Source organism: Anabrus simplex, chromosome 3 (genome assembly GCF_040414725.1).
Source record: "Anabrus simplex isolate iqAnaSimp1 chromosome 3, ASM4041472v1, whole genome shotgun sequence".
Taxonomy (NCBI): domain Eukaryota; kingdom Metazoa; phylum Arthropoda; class Insecta; order Orthoptera; family Tettigoniidae; genus Anabrus; species Anabrus simplex.
Window position 1 is genome coordinate 294,935,579 of NC_090267.1, and position 18,098 is coordinate 294,953,676.

The 18,098-nt window shown below is 35.9% G+C and overlaps 1 protein-coding gene across 1 annotated transcript in view; it reads left to right on the forward strand.

Moving 5' to 3' along the window:
• The window catches only part of LOC136866781 (histone-lysine N-methyltransferase 2C-like), an 811,555-nt gene that overhangs the window by 284,519 nt on the left and 508,938 nt on the right, over nucleotides 1–18,098 (forward strand). The window contains 1 exon segment of the mRNA XM_067143888.2: nucleotides 7,996–8,112. Within this exon segment, the coding sequence (XP_066999989.2) occupies nucleotides 7,996–8,112 (117 nt within the window).

Genomic DNA, 18,098 nt, shown 5'->3' on the forward strand with positions numbered 1-18,098 from the left:
TAATTGATATATTTTATTATCTGGAAAGGAGTGCAAAGAGGAAAGAAAAGTTCAGAGAATTTCAGACTTTACACAAAACAGAGATCAGGAAAATTCTGAAGCATGTGCCTACTCGATGGTTATCACTAAGAAGGTGTTAGGCTAGGATTTTGTTTCAGTGCGACCCTTTAGTTACATTATTCAGGAGCGAAATTGTGAGTAAGGATTCTCAGATGGGAAATTTGAAGACTTACAAAATTCCTAAGCACAGTTTAAGTGCAGATGTGTCTTGTTTGTCTGAAAATGTTAATGATTATCGTAACATATCACCTCACTCCTCAGTTAAAAGGAAAACCCAATCATCAGTTTCACTAAAAAAGATGAAACTACTTATGCCACTAAGAGCCATGCATTGTCACATGAAGAACGACTTGTCATGTTACTTTCATCAAATTTACATAAATCTTTTTGGCTTTTTCTCTCAAGTTTTATGGATATCTTTAAGAATCCAAACAGCTCTTCAGTCAAGTATGCTGCATATCCACTTATTGAGGTCAGTTTTGGAGGAACTATGAATATTGAAGAATGTGATGGCAAGGTTTGTGAAACCAGACGTTATTAAAAAATCCTCCTCTCTCCTTGATGTAGGTTATCATACTCCAGCTAATCAAAAGGACGATTGGGATCTGATGATAAGGAACTCTGCGTTTGTTTTAGTGAACACCTTGAAGTCTGAGGAAGAGTGCATATTCTTTAAATCTGTTAGAAAGTGTTTCTCTTCACCATGTGACTACATGGTACCCAAATTTCCGTTTAAAGATGAAGTTTTAATGAATGCAGATGTTGCAAATATTTCTGCTATAAGTAAGGCATCATTTTCTAGCCTTAGATTTTTCATTAACAAGTGCCGAACATTTTGACTAGTGAAACGGATCATTTGGATAAATAAACTGATATTCTGCACTCCCAGTTCTGTAACTTTCAGCTCGAAGAAACAGACCTGGCAAAAGGAAGAATTGATGTTCAATGGACATTGATAGGTCAGATGAAATCAGCTGATGGTGTACTTAAATATGACAGACTCTCTAAGGTGATGCTTGCTATTTTATCAATTCCACATAGCAATGCAGGATGTGAAAGGATTTTTAGCAGAGTCACAAAGACAAAAACACAGTTCAGATCCTTGCTGTCTGAACAAACTTTGGAGAAACATTTAACCTTGAAATCAATTCAGCAAAGCAAGTGCTTTGAGCAAAAATTTAGTTCAGATTTTCTGAAGAGGGTTAAGTCAGCTACTGGTGTGTTGAACAACAATTAGTCATAATGTGGTCACCATGTTGAAGGATGAGAAGTCGCATGTTCCTACAGTTCAGGTATGTCCAGTATTTAGTATTCACATGTAAATGATGAAAAATATATATATGGGCAAATAGAATTGTTAATGTATTGAATTGTAATAAATTTGTACATGTTCTGCCATCAGTGATTTGTCGTAATACGTCGCGATTCGCTGCAAAATTTCTCCTGATTTATCACGTTTGAAAGTTGGCATATCTGTGTATATTTTTACCCCTAAATTAACTCTTTCTATCTTAACTGTCATTTATTCAATGTCAGCTGTATGGTCCGGATTGAACTGCGAACTCCTAACACCCTTATTTACTACTATATATTAAGCCTCCTCGCGCAACAATCATCATCCTTCAAGATTCTAAAAACAGAAATGACTTTCTAACATCATGCTTCGCATCCATGTGTAGTGAATTTATGAACATCTTGAGAAGAGAGCATGACTTCGGCTCAGTTGATCTTTGAATAGAAAGCAGCATTTTTAAAGAGCCAGCCCATACTGGTATCCTTCACCAGCAATTTAAGGTTCTCTTTCATAAACAAATTTTTTAATGTTGTACAGAGCACTGGATTTTTTATGAATCTCTATCATAGAGCTATTTTTTAACTTAGTGCAGCACATCTCTCAAATTCTTATCGTAATATCTTACATGGTATGTACATTTTTAAGACCTGTGTGTCTTTACATTGTTTAATTTCTTTGATACATTTATGTTTGATTTGCTTTAGGCTGATGATGACCTACTGTTAGGTCGAAACTAGTCCCTGAACGTATATGTAATTTAAAACACTGTACAATTTGTATTGAAAAGGTGGACCTGAATAATATACTATTTAAATACTATTGTAATCACAGTTCAATACGGACCTATCATAATGAAATTTATTTCTTTTAATTCAGGTAGCATGCTGTTAGCCTCGAGAAAGTTCAGTTTTGCTTTCCAGTTTTCATTCATATTGCTGAATAACCCAGTAAACCTCTTTGTGTTTGTATTTCGCATTCCATTCTGAAGTTAGAAATTTATTCTGTGTTGAGTAACACAGTGAAGAGTAGCAAATATTTATTGCGTGATAGACTACATAAGGATTAGGAACATAATCGTGTGAAGTTGACTAGAGTGGTGCATATTTGTCTTGTGGTAGCCCCGTTATAGGTACTGAAAAAAAAAAGTCGTGAAATCGCTTATTAATGAAGACAACATCCAGGAAGTGGACAGACATCCGCATCTTTCACCTGTGGCACATATGTTGGAACTCGGCACTTTCGACTCGAGTCTATTGAAGTGTTGTCGCATTCAAGATGACGGTCAGAGTCATTTCTCTCGCATGTGGCCAAGTTTAACCTCCAAATTCATGGTCAATCTCAAGCTGACTTTCGTTTTAGAAAGTGTGTGATCTGCAATAATGCGCTGATAGTTTTATGGGGCCCCACTGCAAACGTTTTTATGTGTCTTGTCGGGTGATTTACACGCTTTTTAATGCATTATTTATATTTAATAAGCCCCAGTGGAAAAGGTTTTCATATTTGTTCTCTCGTCTTTTTCACACCTTTTAATACTCTCATCGCATCTTTAGAACTGGTAGACTGCCTGTAAATTTTCCAGCTAACTCATTCTTGGAGTGGAAAATTTAGCAGCTAACTCATTCCTGAAGTGGAAAATGTATATATTCCAATAATGGACCAACTATATTGGTATTATAAATTTACTCATTCGGAAAAAGTATTTCAGTTTCCCTATGGAAATCAACATCTTTATGAAATGTTTACATATCCGTGTCCGATAGTTTTTATTTGTGTATTCAATAGTACGTTTTCTTGCTTAACACATTATCTTTCCTTGTCCCCAGCAGAAACGCCTAACAAGGTTTAACTGAATAAACTAACCTCCGAAATCAATTATCCACTCTGCGCTGTAAATTAGGTGTATCACATTCGTGCTTAATTTCAGTACATAGTTTTAAAAATAAGCGATCGTTTACTTCAGCCTTTATTTCTAACGAGTTAACTACTGCTATCGGCCATGTTATTTATGTATTTATTACGGAAATATGTTCTCCTTCATCTCGAATTGTGCTTATAGAACACCAGTCAACGAGTATTCTAATCGACTCCGACATCGCCTTCGAGCTCCAATGTCTAAGTGAGTGTTCGCTAGTGCACCTAGCTAAAAATCTATACTGAGCATGATTGATCACATTTAATATAATCGCTAAAATGCATAAATATTGATAATGGAAAAAAAATATGCACGCTGAATCGCTTATAATAACAGATGCATCAGTGATAGGGTTCTCCCTGTAAGCGAAGGATAATACACAGTTTAATATAGGAATTTTCAAGGGGCAGAAAAAAGCTGTTGTTATAATAACGGAGTTCTCACTATATGTCATACTCGCTATAGCGGACTTCTACTGCATCATAGGTATGAAATATTTTTATTTAAACATTTCACCCCTAGGAGATTAAATGGGGTTAACTTGGGAAACTAAATTATTCATCCCTACAAAACCGTTTGACTTACAAAGTTGTAATTTTACAATAAGATTTTCCTTTTATATCCTAGGTGTCAAATATATACCTCAAAACATTTCTCCCCTAAGGGTTTAGATGTGTGTTTACTCTGAGAATCACAATATTCATTCTTCCAAAACAGTTTCATGTACAGACATAAAAGGTTACATCAAATTTTGTCTTCCATGTCCTATATGTTAAACAAGAAATATTTTTAAATCATTCTACCTCTAAAACAAAATATTTATTCCTCCATTACTGTTCGACGTACAAAGTTAAAATTTAGCTTGATTGCTTCTAAATCCTAGATGTTAAAATAAGATGGGGTTTTAAAATATTCCAATCTTGTGGGGTTCAAATTAGTGCTAGATCCTAAAATAAATAATCACTCCTGTAAAACTGCTTGAAGTACTGTACAAGTTGAGGGTATATTTTACGGGCTCAGCTGACAGTGGACTCAGCGAAATTTAAAAGTTTAAATGGTAATTTTCAGTTTCAACCCTTAGCAAAGCACAGGTAACTTGCCTGTCATGTTATATAACGGGTGATAACAGTCTTAACCCTGGAGAGGGCACGGAGAATTAACCCCGTGAGGAGGCGCGCAATGTTTTAGGCTGAGTCAGAAAAAAATAGCACAAATTAAGCAAAAACACTTTTTATTGTTATAACTTTGAACCAACTTGTAAATGATATTCAAAGGTATTTTAACAGTATAAAGATTGGTTGTTAAACAATTGACATTCATTCTGAGTCGTCACTAGATTCTTGACTCTCCGTACCACACCGAACACGTCACTGCCAAGTGTTCTTTGCGGACATGTCGCTGGCGTTCACGGCATCTAGTCTTGTTTTTTCCTCCCCAGTAGGCGCATCTGCCGGTCCGTCTAGTTCTTGTGGAGGTGCAGAGGGCTCTTCTATAGGCAATCCAAACATTTTTCGAATGTTTCTCTTTAGCCTCGTAGATAGAGTTTGAATAACATTGCGTTCCTGCAAATATCTCATGCATAGCTGTTGGCTTAGTTCTTTCAGATAATTACACCTTTGAATGTTAAAGTTACCTTTCGCATGCTTGTAAATACACAAATTAATTCTAGTAATGTTCAAGATAGTAAAAAGCAAAGTCATTGGCCAACAGTTTCTTGTGCTTGAAACTGAGTAACACTCTTTATACTGATCAAATACATCAACACCACACTTAGTTGAATTATAGAACGTTATGATGTATGGCTTAGAGGCATCTCCGGATTCTGAGTCGATGTCATCAGTGTCATGCATGCTGAAAATTAGAATTACAACTTCATTTTTCTTTGGAGTATAAATCACTATAGTTAGGTTTTCCGTAAAGGCAAAGATGCTGGAATTTACTGGCTTTCCTTTTCCAATAAGTGCAAGAGGAATCTCCATTTTGTTCTTTCTCCTAGTTTTTGCTAATGTTAGATTATGATCTTTCGAAACTATCTCTGCAAGAGGGATGGAATATACCAGTTACCAGTAGTTACTGACCACCCTACCACTGATGAGTGTTATCAACCTCTTTACATCTGCAAGTCCTGAATTATCAGCCCTGAAAAGTCTTTTACGTTGCTTTCCTGCATACACCTCCATATTAACCACGTAAAATATTTTTGTGGATGCCAAAGAATACACTTTGATACTGTGTTAGGCCAGCACATCGTCTCCTAAATGCCTAAATGTGATGCATTTCATCGACTGTCAAATACTTACTTACAGAGATGCTAGTCTTGCATTTGTCAACAACATTTTCAAAAATGTCTCGCATGGGGGAGAGCTTATCTATTAATATTTGCTGCCTGCGTGTTTTTGCGTCTTCAAATCTTATTGTTCTTATTAGAAATTTAATTTGTTTTAAGTTCATGCTGGTTCTGGAAAACTCAGTCCCAAACCCATCATTTTCCCATGAATGCATTAGTTTTAAATGAGATGCATTGTAGACCCCTGCCAAAAACAGAAGGCCAATACATGCCTTTATCTCACTCCTACTTGTGTCTCGGGTGTCACTATGCTTTGAATGCCCAGGCCGTGCTTTTGCAATATGTTGGTTAGTAAATATTACAATGTCATCCAACACTCCATCCATAAATATTATTTTCCATATTTCTTTCGGAGAGTTTGGTTAATGACGTGTAACCCCATGTAAGTGTTTCGCTACATTTCATGCAGGTGTTCTCTTATTTCCATTGTGCATTGCTGCTGCTGATATGATCAATGTCATTGTATGGAGAAACTAAAGTAGGTGTTTGGCCATCCCTGCCATCAGCTTACCTGACTTTCTATTTCTTCACTGGGACACTTCTGAATTTCTGTGAGGGAAAGGCTAGTAATTCGCCTTATAAAATAAGCATGTACAGTCATACAGATGACGGAACGAATGAAGCGGTTGAAAATGTATCGGCAATATTCGACCTGTGTCAAGCAAGAAACGTTCTCTGCGAGTCAAGGAACTTTATTCGATGTGATTAATAACTTACAACACATCAAAATCTTGAATCAACTGCAGCATTTCTAGCAGTAAGAAAGGCCGAGAAAGAGGAGCAGATGGAAGGAGACGAGCAAGAAGGTCAAATCAAGATTCGAATCCACAAACGTGCCCTGCAGTGCATTTGTGACATAAAGCAATTTGCCATTACATCTAACTCTTCCACGCTTCGTGAACTAATGGCGTCAGCTGCTAAGGACTGCATTCAGAAAGACATGATTAGAAAGAAGAGGAAACAAGTTTCTTTGTTTGATCTGTGGAAGAAAGCTTAGTGTTGTGAAGTACTGTATAGACTATTGAGTGTTGTGCTTTAAGTAAGTTTAAGGAACGTATATCCAGTGTTGTGAAATTGTGTAATAGAATGTTGTGATAGTGTCAACAGGATATACATATTGTATGTAATAATAAAGCACAGTAAAATTAATCAGTGCACTAAAGTACTATATACATGAATCTGGATAGCCAAGTGTTATGCGTAGGCAAATATAGATATGCTCTTAAGTAATATTTAACATTTCTGTTTTGTGTAGCAATGGTCATGATTGGTGTTTTTAGGCAAAAATACAATGTTTTGTGTAATGCGGAGACTTGTCAAATTCGGAAAAAAATGTGGTCTCTTAAAATTCCACTTTGAGCAAGTTTTACTGTAATAATAATAATAATAATAATAATAATAATAATAATAATAATAATAATAATAATAATAATAATAATAATAATAATAATAGAATTAAAGATAAAATACTTCCTTGAGTATAAAATGGAAGATTCTTATGTATGATGTTTATGCCTTATTGTAATTCAAGTTTCAAGTTTCCTGTGTAATGTTTCTATTTCGTATTGCAGTATTATTATTATTATTATTATTATTAGCATATGGCAAGGAAATTCTATACATAATATACAATATATACACAATAACAAAAACATGGATTCACTTCAAGCATTAGTGTTCTCTCTTATATCTGAATGTCCAACTTTTCAATCCACTGTAGTGCTTTCGCTGTTGGAGATAGGAAGTCTTCCAAACTACCTAGATAAGCCCGCAGTTGACACTCGCTTACAATGTGGGGAATAGTCTGGCGAGGAGCTCCACAGTCACATTCTGGAGATGGTACAAAGTTCCACTTGTAGAGAGAATCCCTGCACCTTCCATGACCTGTCCTGATCCTGTTCAGTCTGGACCAAGTTGCACGTGGTAGTTGGGATCAATTTGCAATATTTTCCCCTCTGAAGATGTTATGCAGGGGCACGTTGGGAGAGTTATTCCAGCGGCCTTTCCACTCCTCCAAAGAATTGAATTTGGTGGACGTCTTCAGAGCAGCATCACAAAGGGGTGGATGTCGTGATTTCAGTCTTTTGAGACTAACAGCTGGTATGTCATTTAGAACAGGTAGCAGAGGATTCTTGCAGATCTTGTTGTACTCTCGAACTAGAGCTCTGGATCTTCATAAGTCAGGTGGCATTATTCCTGACAACAGAGGGAGCCAGTGAACTGGAGTTGATCTGATGTCTTATTGCAGTATAATCAAGATAGTGCTCGATGAATAGTAGCTTTTTGTTTACAGTTGTATTTATTTTTGTTCCTTTCTGTGATATTGTGATAATGGAGTTTTTTTGTGAAACTTAGCTGTAATTATTTTCGTTTGTTTTGTAGGATGAACTGAAGGCAATTGAAGAGGTGAAGGCTAAGCAGGACAAGGAAATGGAGAAAGAAGACAGAAAGATGGATGAAAGTGAATCAGGAAGTGTGTCAGTAAAATCACCTGGAAAAGTAAGTTATTTTTTGAATAAAACATACACACATACATACGTACATACATACATACATACATACATACATACATACATACATACATACATACATACATACATACATACATACATAATCATTATAGACCGTTATGCCTTTCAGCGTTCAGTCTGCAAGCCTCTGTGAATTTACTAAACGTCCCCACACTCCTCTATTTGCAATTAGTGCTGTGGCCTCATTTAGTTCTATACCTCTTATCTTTAAATCGTTAGAAACTGAAGTCTAACCATCGTCATCACGGTATCCCTCTACTCCTCTTACCCTCCATAACAGAGTCCATTATTCTCCTAGGTAACCTATCCTCTTCCATTCGCCTCACATGACCCCACACGAAGCGGGTTTATGCGTACAGCTTCATCCATTGAGTTCATTTCTAACTTAGCTTTTATCTCCTCGTTCCAAGTACCCTCCTGCCATTGTTCCCACCTGTTTGTATCAGCAATCATTCTCGCTACTTTCATGTCTGTTACTTCTAACTTATGAATAAGATATCCTGAGTCCACCCAGCTTTCTCTCCCTTAAAGCAAAGTTGGTCTGAAAACAGACCGATGTAAAGATAGTTTCGCCCGGGAGCTGACTTGCTTCTTACAGAATGCTGTTGATCGCAGCTCACTGCATTCGCTTTACTTCACCTTGATTCAATCTCACCTATATATTACCATCCGGGAGAACACACCCTAAGTACTTATAATTATTTACCTGTTCCAGCTTTGTATTACCAATCTGACATTCAGTTCTGTTGACTTTCTTACCTACTGACATCAATTTAATCTTGGAGAGGCTAATTTTCATACCATACTCATTGCACCTATTTTCAAGTCCCAAGATATTAGACTGCAGGCTTTCGGCACAATCTGCCATTAATCGTCAGCATATGCCAGATTGCTTACTACATTTCCACCTCACTGAATCCCTCCATGCCACTTTAAATCTTTCAGCAGATGATCCATGGAAACTACGAACAGCAAAGGTGAAAGATGACAGCCTTGTCTAACCCCTGTAAGTACCCTGAACCAAGAAATCATTCTACCATCAATTCTCACTGCAGCCCCGTTGTCAGCATAAATGCCTTTGATTGATTTTAATAATCTTCCGTTACTTTCATAGTCCCCCAGTATGGCGAACATCTTTTCCCTCGGTATCCTGTCATATGCTTTCTCTAGATCTACATAGCATAAACACAACTGCCTATTCCTCTCGTAACATTTTTCAGTTACCTGACGCATACTGAAAATCTGATCCTGACAGCCTCTCTGTGGTCTGAAACCACACTGGGGTTCATCCAACTTCCTCTCAATCACTGATCGCACCCTCTCCCTTCCAAGATGCCAGTGAATACTTTGCCTGGTATGCTGTTCAATGAGATACCTCGATAGTTGTTGCAATCCTTCCTGTTCCCTTGCTTATAGATAGGTGCAATTACTGCTTTTGTCCAATCTGATACCTTACCAACATTCCATCCTAATCTTACTACTCTATGAAGCCATTTCATCCCTGCCTTCCCAATATCCTTCACCATTTCAGGTCTAATTTCATCTATTCCTGCTGCTTTATGACAATGGAGCTTATTTACCATCCTTTCCACTTCCTCAGGCATAATTTCACCAACATCATTTTCTTCCTCCCCATGAGCTTGGTTGTTGGCATCTTGAAAGGGAGGGTGCGATCAGTCGTTGAGAGGAAGTTGGATGAACACCAGTGTGGTTTCAGACCACAGAGAGGCTGTCAGGATCAGATTTTCAGTATGCGCCAGGTAATTAAAAAATGCTACGAGAGGAATAGGCAGTTGTGTTTATGTTTCATAGATCTAGAGAAAGCACATGACAGGGTACCGAGGGAAAAGATGTTCGCCATACTGGGGGACTTGGAAGTAACGGTAGATTATTAAAATTAATCAAAGGCATTTATGTTGACAACGGGGCTGCAGTGAGAATTGATGGTAGAATGAGTTCCTGGTTCAGGGTACTTACAGGGGTTAGACAAGGCTGTAATCTTTCACCTTTGCTGTTCGTAGTTTACATGGATCATCTGCTGAAAGGTATAAAATGGCAGGGAGGGTTTCAGTTAGGTGGAAATGTAATAATGCAGTCTGGCCTATGCTGACGACTTGGTCTTAATGGCAGATTGTGCCGAAAACCTGCAGTGTAATATCTTGGAACTTGAAAATAGGTGCAATGAGTTTGGTATGAAAATTAGCCTCTCAATGACTAAATTGATGTCAGTAGGTAAGAAATTCAACAGAATTGAATGTCAGATTGGTGATACAAAGCCAGAAGCGGTTGATAATTTCAAGTATTTAGGTTGTGTGTTCTCCCAGGATGGTAATATAGTATGTGAGATTGAATCAAGGTGTAGTAAAGCTAATGCAGTGAGCTCGCAGTTGCGATAAACAGCATTCTGTAAGAAGGAAGTCAGCTCCCAGACGAAACTACCTTTACATCGGTCTATTTTCAGACCAACTTTGCTTTACGGGAGCGAAAGCTGGTGGACTCAGGATATCTTATTCATAAGTTAGAAGTAACAGACATGAAAGTAGCAAGAATGATTGCTGGTACAAACAGGTGGGAACAATGGCAGGATGGTACTGGGAATGAGGAGATAAAGGCTAATTTAGGAATGAACTCGATGGATGAAGCTGTACGCATAAACCGGCTTCGGTGGTGGGGTCATGTGAGGCGAATGGAGGAGGATAGGTTACCTAGGAGAATAATGGACTCTGTTATGGAGGGTAAGAGGAGTAGAGGTAGAGCAAGACGACGGTGGTTAGACTCGGTTTCTAACGATTTAAAGATAAGAGGTATAAAACTAAATGAGGCCACGACACTAGTTGCAAATCGAGGATTGTGGCAACGTTTAGTAACTTCACAGAGGCTTGCAGACTGAACGCTGAAAGGCATAACAGTCTATAATGATAATGAATGTATGTATGTGTGTAAAAATCCTGCATTATCTGTTCCTCGAATAAACGATTTCCCGGATCAACCGTCCATAAATTCCAGTCCCATCAACGCTAAATCCTTGATCAATCGTTTTTTAATAAACTGTATCTCACGAAGAGGATGGTTATTACGCCCCGTCATTACGATAATTAGAGCGAGTTATCTATCGGTACTGGAAAAGCGATCGGCGGTGAACTTGCATGACGGACCATCTTAGCATCGCATTCGGAGGTATTGTTTAGAGAACCTTAGAAAATCATAAAGTAGAGAGTGGCCACAACAATTGTAAGGAGACACGGCGCATTTCGGCAGCTCTGCTTGAAGACGGAACGAGTTTCGTCAAATGTTTGCACTTATAAATCGTCCACCTTATGTCCATGGTTAGATGTTTATATTTTAAAATTTTTTCGATCGTACTACCGTGCAGGTAGGAATCGAAACTGCTCCTTAACACAAATGTAGTATTTTAATATTATCGTTTGCGATTATGTTAGCGAGACCAGAAAAGATGTTGCACCTTACATTAAAAAAGAAAGCCACGGGAGGTCTTGGGATTGCCTATTACTGTTTAGGTCCTAATGTAAGACTGGTAATTTTTGTTTTCATGTTAAAATACCAAAAACTGCAGTCGTTTTATTTGCGCACATTACCGGTACATTTAAATGGTTTGTATCATTTCCAACTCGTAGTGACGTGCAGCGAGCGCGCTTTCCAGATGACTTCAAAGTCAAGAATAACCGTAATTTCTGAAGTTTTGATGATATTTCTTTTATCTTTCCAATTTGATTGGATTAGTGACGGGCAGAATTGAATATAATGCATTCAAGAACTTTTGAGAATCTATACTTCCTGTCAAAACCATGTTTTCGAGTTCAACATAACCTTTAAAATTCGATGTAGGTCTAATTTACACGGTAACGGTACAAGATTTCCAGAAACTGACTACGAACAGTATACTGGAGACCAATATGCAATGAAAGATTAAGAAAAGAAGGGATTTCGCCATCATGTTGGGCGCTTTTGTATCTAATGTGCTTTATTTTATTAGATGAGAGAATTAAAAACTACTTGTGGTCGTTTGGCTTGGCGTTATTAGATTTTTCGAAGAGTTTGCCTAATCAAAGTTGCTGAACTGAAAGAAGTTTTCACGGGAAACTGCCGAAGATTCCCCTGTAAAATTGAATATAAAGTATCGACATTTTGAACTCACGTACCGGTGATTTCTGATGAAGAAAGAAGGATAAGATCAGAGAGAATGAAGAAGTACTTACTTACTTACTTACTTACTTACTTACTTACTTACTTACTTACTTACTTACTTACTTACTTACTTACTTACTTACTTACTTACTTACTTACTTACTTACTTACTTACTTACTTACTTACTTACTTACTTACTTACTTACTTACTTACTTACTTACTTACTTACTTACTTACTTACTTACTTACTTACTTACTTACTTACTTACTTACTTACTTACTTACTTACTTACTTACTTACTTACTTACTTACTTACTTACTTACTTACTTACTTACTTACTTACTTACTTACTTACTTACTTACTTACTTACTTACTTACTTACTTACTTACTTACTTACTTACTTACTTACTTACTTACTTACTTACTTACTTACTTACTTACTTACTTACTTACTTACTTACTTACTTACTTACTTACTTACTTACTTACTTACTTACTTACTTACTTACTTACTTACTTACTTACTTACTTACTTACTTACTTACTTACTTACTTACTTACTTACTTACTTACTTACTTACTTACTTACTTACTTACTTACTTACTTACTTACTTACTTACTTACTTACTTACTTACTTACTTACTTACTTACTTACTTACTTACTTACTTACTTACTTACTTACTTACTTACTTACTTACTTACTTACTTACTTACTTACTTACTTACTTACTTACTTACTTACTTACTTACTTACTTACTTACTTACTTACTTACTTACTTACTTACTTACTTACTTACTTACTTACTTACTTACTTACTTACTTACTTACTTACTTACTTACTTACTTACTTACTTACTTACTTACTTACTTACTTACTTACTTACTTACTTACTTACTTACTTACTTACTTACTTACTTACTTACTTACTTACTTACTTACTTACTTACTTACTTACTTACTTACTTACTTACTTACTTACTTACTTACTTACTTACTTACTTACTTACTTACTTACTTACTTACTTACTTACTTACTTACTTACTTACTTACTTACTTACTTACTTACTTACTTACTTACTTACTTACTTACTTACTTACTTACTTACTTACTTACTTACTTACTTACTTACTTACTTACTTACTTACTTACTTACTTACTTACTTACTTACTTACTTACTTACTTACTTACTTACTTACTTACTTACTTACTTACTTACTTACTTACTTACTTACTTACTTACTTACTTACTTACTTACTTACTTACTTACTTACTTACTTACTTACTTACTTACTTACTTACTTACTTACTTACTTACTTACTTACTTACTTACTTACTTACTTACTTACTTACTTACTTACTTACTTACTTACTTACTTACTTACTTACTTACTTACTTACTTACTTACTTACTTACTTACTTACTTACTTACTTACTTACTTACTTACTTACTTACTTACTTACTTACTTACTTACTTACTTACTTACTTACTTACTTACTTACTTACTTACTTACTTACTTACTTACTTACTTACTTACTTACTTACTTACTTACTTACTTACTTACTTACTTACTTACTTACTTACTTACTTACTTACTTACTTACTTACTTACTTACTTACTTACTTACTTACTTACTTACTTACTTACTTACTTACTTACTTACTTACTTACTTACTTACTTACTTACTTACTTACTTACTTACTTACTTACTTACTTACTTACTTACTTACTTACTTACTTACTTACTTACTTACTTACTTACTTACTTACTTACTTACTTACTTACTTACTTACTTACTTACTTACTTACTTACTTACTTACTTACTTACTTACTTACTTACTTACTTACTTACTTACTTACTTACTTACTTACTTACTTACTTACTTACTTACTTACTTACTTACTTACTTACTTACTTACTTACTTACTTACTTACTTACTTACTTACTTACTTACTTACTTACTTACTTACTTACTTACTTACTTACTTACTTACTTACTTACTTACTTACTTACTTACTTACTTACTTACTTACTTACTTACTTACTTACTTACTTACTTACTTACTTACTTACTTACTTACTTACTTACTTACTTACTTACTTACTTACTTACTTACTTACTTACTTACTTACTTACTTACTTACTTACTTACTTACTTACTTACTTACTTACTTACTTACTTACTTACTTACTTACTTACTTACTTACTTACTTACTTACTTACTTACTTACAAGAATTTTTGTTTCCTGTCAGCCCAGTACTTCTTTATTCTCTCTGATCTTATCCTTCTTTCTTCGGAAATCGCCCTTCCTATTGTCTGTTTGTTGATTCTGATTTGCAGTCTGGTTTGTTTGTGAGTTTCTTGATTTTGTCGGTTTTGTTTCTTAGGTCTTCCACTGTAATTTGTAGTTCATCCATATCTTCCTTAATTTCTGTAATCCACTTAATGTTGCACTTACTATTTCATATTTTTTCTATTATTTTCCTGATGATCCTGTTCTCTGGTGTCCTGATTAGATGTCCAAAAAACGAAATGCATTTCTTCCTGATTGAGCTCTTTACTGCTTCTATTTCCTTGTAGACTGTTTCATTAGAAGCTACTCTCCAGTGTCCATCTTTTTGGTATAATTTGTTGATGCATGTTCTAATGATTCTTTTCTCTATCTTGAGTAATTTGTCTATTTGTGCAGTGTTAGTTGTTTTGAAGATAGTTTCGCTTGTGTATGTTATTTCTGGTCGAATGACTGTTTTGTAATGTTTTAATTTTGTTGCTATTGACAGGCCTTTTTCATTGTAGGTATTCTTGGTGACATTATACTTTGGTCAGTTTATTTATTCTGTTATGCCATGCTGGCTTTTCATTGAGGTTATTTGTTATGATTTCTCCCAGATATTTAAATTTATCTACAATTTTGATTTCTTGGTTTCCTGTGGCAATTTTGTTTATGAGTGGTGGGTCAGTAAACATGATTACTGTCTTTTCAAAAGATATTCCAAGACCAATTTTCTGTGCTATTTCCTGTAGTGATATAACTTCTTGTCTGGTTTCCTGAATATTGTTGGACAAGAGAGCAAGGTCATCCGGGCAAAACCTAGGCAATTTAAACTTATGTTGTCTTTGGGTCTTCCAATTCAGATGTTCTTTGGGTTACTCTTGTCCATTCCCTCATTATATATTCCAAGGCACAGTTGAACAGCAGTGGTGACAAGCAATCTCCTTGTCTTAAGTCTGTTTTTATGATGAATGGCTCAGATAATTCCCCTCAGAACTTGACTTTTGATTTAGTGTTGGTTAAGGTGAGTTCAATAAATTTGATTAATTTTGGATGGAGCCCGAAATTTCTTAATATTTTCAACATTGAAGGTCTATGGATACAGTCCACGAAGGTTATTGCAAGAGGTTTGTTTTGCTTCTTGTAATATGCTATGGCTAATTTTAAAGTGATGATTTGTTCTGCATAGCTTCTCCAAGGTCTGAAGCCTCCTTGGTATTCATCTAATTCTTCCTCTAGTTGCTCTTTGATCCTCCTGTATACGATTCTGGAGGAAATCTTGTCTCTGCAGTCTAAGAGAGGGATACAGTGAAACCTCGATTCTCCGTTTTTTGAGGGACCGTGAAAATAAAACGTACAACACGGGAAAACGGAAAATCCGGGAATGAATGAAAACCATCAACAATTTGGCTAAACATCACAAAAATGAAATATGTATAATTATATTCTTACAAAAACTCCTAAACTAAACCAAACCAAACTACAGCCCCAGTGGAACTTTGCTTGCCAAGCGACCGCTGCTCAGCCCGAAGGCCTGCAGATTACGAGGTGCGCTTGGTCAGTGCGACGAATCCTCTCGGCCGATATTCCCGGCTCTGTAGATCGGGGTCGCCATCTCACCATTAGATAGTTCCACAATTAAAGGTAATCGCGTAGGCTGAGTGGAGCTGGAACCAGACTTATATCCAGGTAAAATTGCCTGACCTGGTCGCAATCGAACCCGGGCCCTCTGGATCCTGTTAGGGGACTTCAATGCCCAACTCGGAAGAGAAAAGAAATACCAAGATATCATTGGGAAATGGGCTCCACAATAACATATAAATAAGAATGGTCAAAGACTTGTTGAACTCTGCAGAGAACACAAGCTAATCTCAAAGTCCACCTACTTCAAAAGGAGGCCCAACAAACTTAAAACTTGGAAACATCCTGATTGGAGAAAAGGGGAATGGCAGCTGGATCATGTATTTATGGCCAAAACCTTCCACAGAGAAATCTACAATATTAAAGTATTAAGAGGAGTAGATATACGTTCAGATCATTACATAGTCAAAATCAAAATTAAGTTCACACCACTAAAAAAGAAACCAAAACGCAATAAACGAAAGAGGAACTTTGATCCACACCAGTTAATTAGGAATGATAAATACAGAGAAGTCACACAGAACATAAAACTGACAGATAACTTAGAAGAACTGGTTCCAGTTCTCAGGCAACAAGCTGAAAATTTAGCCCTATTGAACACACGTAAAAGACATGCTTGGTGGACCTCAGAATGTGACAAAATTCATGAAGAAAGACATCAGGCATGGTTAAAATTTCAAACACACAAAACAGAAGAAAGTGCAACCAACCTCAAAAATATCAGGCTAAAGTTCACACAAATTATCAGGCAAACTAAGAGACAATCACAGAAAGATCTAATCAACTCAATAGAAGAAAACTACCACAAAACCAATTCCAGAGACTTTTACAAAATGTTTGGAAGACAAGTACAAAAATTTGCCCCTCCACACATTAATGCTGAAAAGTCAGGATAATGACATAATGACAAGGAAAATGCCTAAATCATGGCAAAAGCATTCATTAAACTTTTGAATTGTGAAGAACTCCAGAAACTTTTAGCAATTAATACAGACACGCCCATCGAAACCCCGCCTGAACTCTTAACGTTTTTAATATTTATTTGGTTTACAGTTCAAATCAAAATATCTTTATTTGCAAATGAGGTGTCTACCTCGGTGGCAAATGGTACACTAAAATACATTATTGTCAAGCACTAAATTTTAAGTAATGCTTAAGAGGAAATCCTTAAAATGACTTTGTCAATTTTATATATTTTTCATCTAAACAGTGTTATGTGGCTGAAGATGTTGATAAAATATGAAACATGTACCACTTTTAACCATTAAATTGCCTTAAGCAATAATTGTATCGACTAGGTGGAAAATAATAAATACTTAATTGTGAATCTATTGAAGTGCGATACAGACCATGAAACTGATTTTATGTAATAGCAGTTGTTAACTCGTTCAAAATAACGGCTGAAGGAAACGATCTCTTAATTTTAATGTTATATACTGGAATTAAGTAAGAACGTGAAACACCTCGAGATATGGCAGAATACATCACTGATTTCAGAGGATAGTTAATAATTACTTGCGTCTAGTTAAATTTCGGAAAGGCTATTCACATGTAAATTTTAGCCAGGATAACTCATATCTCTACATGCGTTTCAATTATGTTTTCATGACACATATACACTTAGGTTAGGTGATGCCATCTGAAGAAGAAAATTCTGGAGTGATACCGGGACCGTATTTCTCCGAATCCAAGGCGACTTTTTTTTCTCAGAATCTCGTGCAAAAAATCAAGGTTTGTCTTGCATTCGCGTCCAAACAGTAATGAATACCACCGGCAACTCTCGCGGTAACCAAGCTGCTTCTTTTCACCCCCGCACGCGCACGCATACACAAAATTCGTTGACAATAAATGACCAACTCTTTATTA